The sequence below is a fragment of the Glycine soja genome, chromosome 5, assembly GCF_004193775.1.
Source record: "Glycine soja cultivar W05 chromosome 5, ASM419377v2, whole genome shotgun sequence".
Taxonomy (NCBI): domain Eukaryota; kingdom Viridiplantae; phylum Streptophyta; class Magnoliopsida; order Fabales; family Fabaceae; genus Glycine; species Glycine soja.
In genome coordinates, this window is record NC_041006.1 from 7,850,504 (window position 1) to 7,861,040 (window position 10,537).

Genomic DNA, 10,537 nt, shown 5'->3' on the forward strand with positions numbered 1-10,537 from the left:
TCTTGGCTATGATAATTTGAGTGAAACTTACAAGGTGGTCGTAGTCCTTTCTGATATTAAATCACAGAGAATGGAGGTGAGAGTTCACTGTTTGGGTGACACTTGTTGGAGAAAGATTTTAACTTGCCTTGATTTTCACTTTCTGCAGCAGTGCGATGGACAGTTTGTGAATGGCACCGTTAACTGGTTAGCACTTTGAAAGTTGAGTTCAGATTATCTTTGGAGATATGAATTAGTAATTTTTTCGTACGATATGAAGAATGAGACATACAGATATTTGTTGAAGCCTGATGGTCTGTCTGAAGTCTCTTTTCCTGAGCCTCGTCTTGGGGTTTTGAAGGGTTACCTCTGTCTTTCTTGTGATCATGGGAGAACCCATTTTGTTGTTTGGCTAATGAGGGAATTTGGAGTTGAAAAATCTTGGACTCAATTGTTGAACGTAAGTTATGAGCATCTTCAACTTGATCAATTTTCATTTCCATCTACTTTAATGATACCTTTGTTCATGTCTGAAGATGAAGATGTCATGTTGCTGGCAAGCTATGGGCGTAAGGAATTTGTTCTGGTTAATAAGAGAGATAACAGAATGGACGATATTGGAGGTTTCGATGGTAAATATTATTGGCCGTACTCCTATGATTATGTTCCAAGCTTGGTTTTGCCATATCGAAATTAAGCTACCTTAATTTGCTTATATGAATTTATGTTAAATTATGTAAGTGATTTCAGAATCTTTTTCATTTTGTTGTTTGGCTAATGAGCGTTTTTGTAGTAGTGTGAATAGTTTCGGTGGTTCCTTAGTTTGATTAATTTGTTGGATTATTCTTTTAGCTATTGCTTAGGGTTTAATTTCATGGAAAATTGATTGTCTCTAATATTTTATTGCTGGAATGGTCTTCAAAAAGTTAAAAACAAAATGCAGAAAGAAAAGACAGCGTTTTTAATTCCTCCCTTGATAGTAATCTCATTTGTTCTGTGATTTTCTTTTATATATTACAGAATGCTAGAATTGTGATTGTGTTACGTTATTATGTTTTTTTTATGTGTAGTCCCATTTTGATTGCATTGCACTTATTGAAATATAAAAAAGGCTTCTTTAGTCTGTTTATACAACGAACTTTCCTCTTAAACATCGATCAAATAGCAGAAAATGAGCCAAATCGATTTTTTCTATATTAAAATGGACATTTTCTAACTTTTTTTTTACTTCTATATAACTCATTCAAAGAGAATCTAGTAAAACAAGATCATTTTTCATCTGGGTTTTTCTTTTATCATTTTAGCTCGGCTTAAATATGTTTATGCTTCTTGATATATATCCAAATTTTATTTTTGACTCTGATAAATCTTTTCTTCGTTTTTGTTGTTTCATATTTTAAAAGTTTTATTTTTCTGTTAGCAGGTGATGTAGCTGTTAAATTTTTTAAAATACGATTTGTGATAATTTTAAACTGTCAATACTGTTTTCAAATTTTAAATTACAATTTCTAACGCTTAAAAATTAACAATTACAAAATCAATTAAAGGAGAAAAAAAGAAAAAAAGAGATCTCAAACCAAATTTGGAAGAGAGAGAGAGAGCCGAAAGAAAAAGCATTGCGCATCAACCCCGCCTCCCTCCTTCGACCGTGCTCACCAACCTTGCCACACTCCATCGACATCACGCACCAACCCCACCACCCTCCTCCGACGTTGCACGCTGCCTCCACCTCCAGATCTGACTCCACCTCTAAACACATGCACCTTTGCGCCTTCAACAAATTCGGTGCAACCCCTACCAGCATTGCCGCATGCCGCCTCACCACCTTAGCGCCCACCACACCACTTGTCATCCATAATCGCTCGTGCAACTGCCGACGACCCAACCTCCACCATCCACCCTCATCATAACCCATGACAAGAGCGACAATGGATTTGTATTTGAGATGTTCCACCAGAGATCTGTGTTCAAATCTAAGTGTCTTCATATCTAAGTGTTTTCAAATCTGAAATTTGATATGATTTTCATATCAAATCCATGTTTTAGATCTCACATTTGAGTTTCATGTAGTGTGCTTGCTTTCTCTTTTTCGTCCATCTCCTATGTTTCTATGTTCTTTTTTATTTTCGGTTGTACACTATGTGTTCATGTTATTCCAGAGTTTTGATTGTGCATGTTCATATTTTCTTCTTGGTTTGATGTTTGATTTTAATTTAAACAACACAATGAAGGAGAAAACGAAATGGATATCAGATCTTCTTTTCCTCCTTTGATTGATTCTAACAATTTTTAACTGTAAAAAATTATAATTTTAATTTTAAAATGAATATTGATTATTTTCAAATTGCAACAACTCATATTTTTAAAAGACTAACGGCTACGTCACCAGTTAATAGATAAATCCTATCGGCGAGGATTAAAAAAAACTTTTTCTAATATCAAGAATTAAAAATGAAGAAAAATTTATCAGCAATAAAAAACAAAATTTGGATGTATTTTAGCTAATAGCTAGAATTAGGCCAACATACCGTTCTTGTATGTGAGAAGTGATATTGATGATTGAGGTTGCTTAGGGAGACCGTGACACAATCAATCACTATTAAATCAGAATAAGAAGAACTAGTAACATTCTTTTATCATCAAGAGCTCCCTTGATTTTCCATGTGCAGTTGTGATTATAGAACCAGATTTGTCTCTGAATATGAAAATAAATGCACATTTCGTGGTCATTGATTTCTGTCACATTTTTATAAAATGTACTCTCCCTTAGAGTTAGTCGTTGCACCTTGTGCATTTAGGACTTGTCACGGTTTTAAATTGCAGCCGCAACACCCGATGGTTACTTAATGTTGGCAACAAACTTTTTACTTGGAATTTCAAATTTGAGCAATCTTAAGCTTGTTAGAAAGCTTATGATGCATAGTTTACTGTGGTAAATTCTCATACGGAGGAGATTTAAGAATCATTCCCAGCTTTATTAGATTGACATTGAAATAGCTTTATTTAATGTAATTTACTTCTGTAATAGAGATAAATGAAATTTGCATAACTTAAGTTTTGCACTAACCCAGAGTGGGTGGTTCCAGTGGCAATAGAATGTTCATGAAACGTAGTTTTCTCATTCAAAGTTAAATTCCTTATTCAAAAACAAATTGAGTGTGTGGTGCATTTGCTAAGTTAGAACTTCGCTCTTCCTATCAGGATTTCTGATTTTGGCAAAGCACAACTGTTCACAATTTTATCATGGTTTTTGGTGTTCTCTTTTATTTTTTTGGTGCTGGTTTTATGGTGTTCTGAATTAAGAAGATTGAGCAGAACATGCATTCAATGTTTGACTAAATATCATTGGTTGTTAAAATAATTACCTCAGCTTGGAGGGAAATTCAAGGATGTTTTTTAGTACTGTGATCTTACCTTTATTATATTTAATGCCTTGTATAGAAAACAAATCATACTTAGTGTCTGAATTCTGTAGAAAATGTGTCCATCTCTTTTTTGGATGACATTGATCACAAAATTTTAGTTAGAATTTTGAGTTTGTCTGAATAATGGCAATGTGGTGCATTCCTATATGACTGTAGGAACTAAGTTCATAATGAGTTAAAAGATGTAAAAATATAAGAAAAAGAAACATATAAACTAGAAGGAAGAAGGCAAAACCTTCTCAATGTGAACTGGTGTATTATAAGAGAACTTTTCAATATTAGTGAAATATTAAAATGAATGAATTGAGGAATATTTATGAAAATATTAATTTAAATAATAAAAGACAATATATTGATGATAAGAAATAATCATTAAAATAAAAAATAAATAATTGAGTAATAAATAAATAAAAATAATGGTAATTTGAAAGACTTTCAACTATTTAATATGATAGAAGATGTTTGAGTGTTAATTAACAAAATAGACAAAGTATTTAAATTGATCATCTTATACAATAAAGAATTGTATAGAAAATAATTAATTAAATATATAAAATTTAGAAAAAGAATTCCACAAATTTAGAAAAGTATATGATTATAAGCAAAAAAAAAAGTAATGTATAATGTTAAAATTAGACATGGAAACCAAATCGTGGGTATTTGTTCAAGCCCTTCTTGACTTTGCTTGAAAAACACTCTTGACTTGGATTGATTTGGTTTCAGGTTTTCCCCAACTTAGAAAAATGGAGTTGGGGTCAGGTATGTCAGTCTCCTTTCCATACATGTCCTGTTATATATGTATGATTCATAATTTATTTATAAATATCAATAATATGATTATACGCTAATACATAATTATATTATTATACTCAATCCATCCAATTATAATTGTCATGTAAGAAAATAATTATCTTAAAATAAATATCATTTTAGTTTTTAATGTAACATTATTTTTTTCCACTTATATCCCTTACTACTTCAATCTTAAATATAAGAAAAATATTGATCTCAAATATCAGAAAATTTTAACTAACTTTACCTCATTTAATGTTGTTATCTTTGAAACACCCTTCATTTCATTGAAGTTTTAGTTTAAAGGCTTCAATATATTTGTTGTCCTTGATAAATACTCGTTTTTGTGTATGGTCCCTAATAAATTTTCGTTTCGTGATGGGTCCCTAATATTTGAAAAGTTTTTCCAAGGTCCCTATCGTTAGTCAAAATTTGTTATATGCTTACGTGGTCGTTAATTGGCCACATAGGCATGCCACATGTTGTGCTATGTGTGATTTTTGTCTGATTAGGATTACATGTAAGATTTTTAAAAAAATAAAAATGAAAAACGACGTCGATATTGCTGCTTCTCCAAAACCCTTCAAACCAACTCCACACCGTTGCTGCTTCTCCAAAACCCCCAAAACAACCCCACCAATCCTTCACCAACTTCTCTACCAGCTCCACACAATCGATGCTACCACCCCTTCTCCCATCTTTGTTGCTTCTCCAAAACCCCGAAATAAGACCGATTTGGATCTCTTGATCCAGCAGTTATTACAGATTGGGGCAGCTGCAAAGTCAGTGCTGGGTCTCGGATAAAATGCACCCACCTTATTGCTCCCTTGGAACCCTACAACAACAACACAACAATTCACACTAACCCATTTTCTTCTTTTTCCTTCTCTTGAACCATTACCCACATGGCGACAACAAATTTTCTTTTCTAAAAAATCACTCAGGACCCCCCTTCCCCAAAGAAAACCCTCCTATTTGTTTTCATCATTTCCTTTTCTTCTCTTCACCTACGACACATAAGTGGGTTTGAGGGCCAAGTGTGTGAGAGAGACTAAGTGAGAAGAGAGGTTTGAGAGTTTGAGAGTTGGAGGAAGTTGGTGGTGGCAACTGGCGATGGCACGAGCATTGGCTGGTGGCGGCACAACTGGCAGTGCCTGTGGTGGTCGGTGGCTGGGTTGGTGCTGACCCTTGAGAAAGGAGAACAAGAAAGACAACCATGGAAGCAAGGGTTTGCAGAAAGAGCTCGCGACTATGAAACATTGACGACAAGTCCCAACATGACTACCCCACTTAGTTTTTCGTGCTCTACACAATGGATTGAGTGGATTCGTGTTTTGGGGCAAGGTTTTGTTGACCTTCTTCTACCCATGCAACTCTTTTGATGTGCTCTCTTAGAAACATTATCTATGTGAATTTCTTAAGCTATGAGTTGGCTTGGTTTGATTTGGGAATGTAAAATTGATTGAATGGTCCTGAAAATCATTGGTGAGGACATGTTCGCCTTGGATTTTCACAAGTGAGGGCGGTCATAGTGATAGATCTACATGAAAGGTATAGAAAAAACTATAGTGGGTTGTGTGAAAACACAAAGGGATGCTAGAGAACGATTTTGTGATGCCAAAAAAATCAAGGAAAATAAAGAAACAAAAAGATTAAAACCACACAATAAAATGATGTCATTTTTATTTTTTATTTTTAAAAAATGCTACATGTAATCCCAGTTAGACAAAAATCACACATGGCACCACACGTAGAATGCCTGCATGGCCGGTTAACGGTCACGTAAGAAGATAACGAATTCCAACTAACGACAGAGAGCTCGGACAAAACTCTTCAAATATTAGGGACTCATGACGAAGCAAAAATTAATTAAGGACCAAACGCAAAAAAAAGAGTATTTATCAAGGACAAAAACATATTTAAGACTAATTTAAATGACTCTTTTTTATTCCTAATACAAAGTTCCAATGAAGGGTAAACTGAAAAAAAATTAATTTTTAATTGAGATTGGGGCAATTAAATATGGTTAAATTCAAAATAGAAAAACATATAAAATGGTAGATTAAATATTAGGCAATGAATGCATAAAATATTATATTAAATGTTATATCATAAATGCATAACAATTTTTTAATAAATTAAAAGTAACTAAAGATTATAAAAATTAAATACTATTAAATGTTTTTTTAATTACCATAAATACATTAAATGTTATATTGAAAGAAGACATTTATGCATAACTGTTTTTTCAATAAAATGAAATTGACTTCAATTTCTATGCACTAATTTATCAAGGGAGTCTGTCTTAGTTGGTTAAGAAATGATGTGTAAATTTTTGTAAATACTCCACTACTGCTTTTAATTCCCACTGATGAGAAAAACCTTTTATGCACTAACAATGTAAAAAATTACATTACCAATCAGTCAGAAATTATATTATGATCAACTTGCATAATAACTAACTATTGTAAAAATAAACAAAATTATCATATAAAATAAATTATGATTAGATAACAATGTAAAATTATTTTACATTGGCAATGCATATACTATTTTTTAAAAAAGATATTTATGATTAAAAAAACAAACAAATAAATAAATAATGATTTTTTAGGGAAAATAAATAATGATTTATAACCTTATTAATTACTATATATGTGAAAATATAGAAGTATTTTTCTCCAAATTGAAAGTCAGCCTCAATAAAAACATAAAATTATTTTTTTCACTAATCATCATATTGGTACAAAATATTCACCACTAAAAACAGTAATGACTTATAATCTTCATTGGAGACCATGAGCACACACAAGGTGTGTATTAGATAAAATGCAAGACCATAAATATGTACAATTTTTCAATAAAAAATAATTTTATTAATAGTAAGTAGTTATTTTAAATTATATTTAACAGACATAAATAATATAACAAAAATAGTAAACAAATACATTATAAAAAAAATGTTATTAAACAAATGCATAAATTTAAATGTATGTAATTATATAAATATTAATTTATTTTGACTTTCATTATAAAACATTTTTTAATACTTGATTTTAATATTTCTATTTTAAAAATAAAATTCATAAATATAATTAATAAATTCACAATAAACAATAAATGAATGCACAGACTTAAATACTCAAAAGATAAGGCCCTTTTACATTAAGACCATGTAGGAATAGAAAAGGCTTAAGTAGGCAGAGACCCACCAAAGAGCCCACACACACACACCACTATTTAAGCGAAAGAAGGAGGTAGAGAAGAAGAGGAGGAGCAACAAAGATCACAAACCCTAATTCCTAAAGCTTGGTTTGGAGGATCCTTGAGGTAGTGTTTTCTTCTTGTACACTGATATCCCTTTGATTGCAAGATTTCCCCTCTTCTTCCCTTTTTCTCCCTTTGTACCCTAGGTTTGGGTTTTTTTATTTTGCATGATTAATGGGTTTATTAGGTAAATTAATCAATTATAAATTTAAATAAGTGTTGAGGGGCTAATTGAAGTGCTTATGAGTGTTTGTGGGCCATGAGTGACACTAGATCTATAGCTAGTAGATTTGCAACTTTTTTAGTCGGTGGAATTTTCGTTTCTCATTTCTAGATGATCTTCACTTAGAGACATTAAGAGAAGATCATGACTTTTTAGATTTTCTAACAAGATGTTCTTGCTTAACAAGAGATTACTTTCATTGAGTGAGAACAACACAATGAATGGGTTTATTGTTGTTGGGTGAGAGATTATTTTCCTTAAGAAACTATCATCAACAAAATAAAAAGGTAAAGTTTATCAAAATTCAAAAATGAAATAATTCTATCTGTGTTATATTATGTCGCAATATGGATTAATTAATTTTACTTTGTTTCAAATAATTTTACTATTTATGTTATAGTTACTTCAAATAATTTTGATTATAAATAGATTATTAATGAGTTTTATTGCAACAAAAATTTCAAGGTGAATAATATTTCCATATGATAAGGTAATTTTTTTGTTTGTCCAAGACACTAAAAATCTCAGGACCCCGCCTTGAGAGATCTAGAGTAAGCTCTATTGACATTGGCGAGAGGTTATTCTCCAATTCTCCCATACAAAACAAAAGGTGAACTTCAATAATAATAATAATATATATAATATTATTTGAGATACCATAAATACGTAAAATATTATATTAAATGCAATAGATTTTCAATCAAAAGAAATTTAATATTATAAATATTAAATAGTAATTTTCATGTAAAAAAATAAATAATAATTTTTTTCCCTATTAAATATCATAATTTTAAAAATAAAAAATCACTTTATTCCTAAATTGGAAAATGAACCAAAACTAGAGTACTAACTGAATATTTTCTAGTGGACGCACTTACATGAGGATTACATGTCTAAAAAGAATGTTTTTCACCTTAACATCTCACTTGTAGTAACATTTATTTATCACATATCTGAATTTCTTTTGTCCTCTGTGTTAGAGAAAATAGTTTTTTTTTTCTTTTCTAGAACAACAAATATGACTTCCATAGAGCAACAACTTAATCTTGTGGTGGTCGCACAACCAATTAATGCTATTAAGGATGCTGATATCCTCGAAAGACTTTGGAAAGACTTCGAAGACCAACTATGGGTAAGTGAATCTGATTAATATCCCCTTCAAATATCTTCTAATATTCCATATTCATTAGTTTTATTTTTCACAATAACCAAGAATTTTCACATCATGGTCTCTTTCTATAGTCCTTCAATTTCAACCTAGTAAGTTTTTAACAACTTAATTATTTATACTTAATAGAAAGCCAAGACGATAGCATCAGAACGTCTCCGACTTGGTGGAGATTCATCAGTTGCGCCTACATTCCCAATGATAGAGACAAACGCATCAGATAACACTGATGAAACCTCTAGAAAAGTAAATCTCTGGTTTTTCAAATTTTCATAAGTCTTTTTGGATTTTAAGATTTCATTGCATTTATCGTTAGGATTAATTTTTGGTTTGAGAGTGTCTCATTTTTGCCTTAAAATCATATCAGTGTGATTTATATGATGATGTTGCTCACATGCAGACTCTACGCAAAAGGGGAAGAAAGACAACTTCCAAGGTTCTCTTCCAAGTGCCTTTTTCTTTTCAACCTCCTGAATTTTGTTTGAAGGAAAACATCAACCTGGAGATAGTAAGTTACTATCTAAATTTTTTTTATTTTCTTTTTAAGTTTGTTTACATCTTATATGAATTATAAATATGCAATTTATGATTTATATGATATAATAAATTTGTTACTGAAGCATAAGTTGACAATTTGCAACAGGTATTATTAAATCGATTCAAGAATGAATCAAGTTGGGGGAACCACGTTCCCAAATTTTCTGTAGAAGAAAGATTAAAAAATTGGGTCATCGAAAAAAGGGAACGCATGCAAAGCAAGGACAAAGAAAAACCTGACGCTAAAATGCAAGATTATGTAAGACTGGATTTTCAATAATTTTAGTAGTTAATAAAAAAATCAATAATTTTAAGTGTATGATAAGATTGAAACTAAAATATACATGCATGCTAATTTTAAGAAGAAAATACATATACCTACAAGAAATGAAGTTTATATATATATATATATATATATATAAAAGCTTATATTGACCACTAATATATATACAACGATCATTTGTGCAGTACTATATTCATTCAGCATCGCAGAAGACATTTAGAGAAGGAGATTATGTCGTGGGATGATGATGAAATGGGGCTATATAAGATGGTTGACATTAATGAAATTGAAAATGAACTGATGATTCAAGAACTGTTGAACCAGCTGGGAGAATTGTTGTTTAATTTGTGATATCATTGATGCCCCAAGCATGTGTGTAATTTTTAACATTGTATGTGTGTTTGCACGCATGTGCATGCTATTGAGAGAGAAAGAGGTTAGTCATATCTAGAGTTGTACCATGTCTTGTATTTTGGGATTATTAGTTTTTATTTTTTTTAATGAAATTCAATTTGTTCAGTTTGAAGGAAATTTTGAAATTAATTAAATCCATTTTGATTTCCTTCTAATAACCTCTTCTTATTTTTATTAATTTATAAATTTTTTTCAAAACATCTCATCATTCTTTTTTTTTTTTGTGGTCATATATTTCAAGAATAATTGCCTAGTGATTCCGCAAAGGCCAACCTTCAACTGGTAAGGATGGAAACAATTTCATCGGGTAATTATATATTTATCACTTTATATTCTTAAGCAATCTTTACCGTCACTATTAGAAAATAAACTTTCAACATCAGTTAATTAGAACATTCTACATCGGTTCTAAAACCGATGTTGAAAGTGACGATGTTGAATGTATGAAT

At 30.9% G+C, this 10,537-nt stretch overlaps 2 protein-coding genes across 2 annotated transcripts; both read left to right on the forward strand.

Moving 5' to 3' along the window:
• Positions 1 to 253: 253 nt before the first annotated feature.
• On the forward strand, positions 254 to 676 carry LOC114411101 (F-box protein At4g22390-like). The gene has a single exon (XM_028374863.1). The coding sequence runs from the start codon at positions 254 to 256 to the stop codon at positions 674 to 676; it is 423 nt and encodes a 140-aa protein (XP_028230664.1).
• A 6,728-nt stretch (positions 677 to 7,404) lies between these two features.
• On the forward strand, positions 7,405 to 10,173 carry LOC114411466. The gene is made up of 6 exons (XM_028375140.1): positions 7,405 to 7,526; positions 8,695 to 8,818; positions 8,984 to 9,100; positions 9,255 to 9,362; positions 9,498 to 9,650; positions 9,860 to 10,173. Exons 2-6 carry the CDS (start codon positions 8,705 to 8,707, stop codon positions 9,917 to 9,919), a joined length of 552 nt encoding a protein of 183 aa, XP_028230941.1. The 5' UTR covers positions 7,405 to 7,526; positions 8,695 to 8,704; the 3' UTR covers positions 9,920 to 10,173.
• The last annotated feature ends 364 nt before the right edge of the window (positions 10,174 to 10,537 follow it).

Bases quoted from the DNA above. Each gene is read 5' to 3' on its own strand.
- LOC114411101 (XM_028374863.1), top strand. From the start codon at position 254: ATGAAGAATGAGACATACAGATATTTGTTGAAGCCTGATGGTCTGTCT.
- LOC114411466 (XM_028375140.1), top strand. From the start codon at position 8,705: ATGACTTCCATAGAGCAACAACTTAATCTTGTGGTGGTCGCACAACCA. The intron at 8,819-8,983 runs GTAAGTGAATCT...TATACTTAATAG, and splicing joins ACTTCGAAGACCAACTATGG to AAAGCCAAGACGATAGCATC. The intron at 9,363-9,497 runs GTAAGTTACTAT...AATTTGCAACAG, and splicing joins AAAACATCAACCTGGAGATA to GTATTATTAAATCGATTCAA.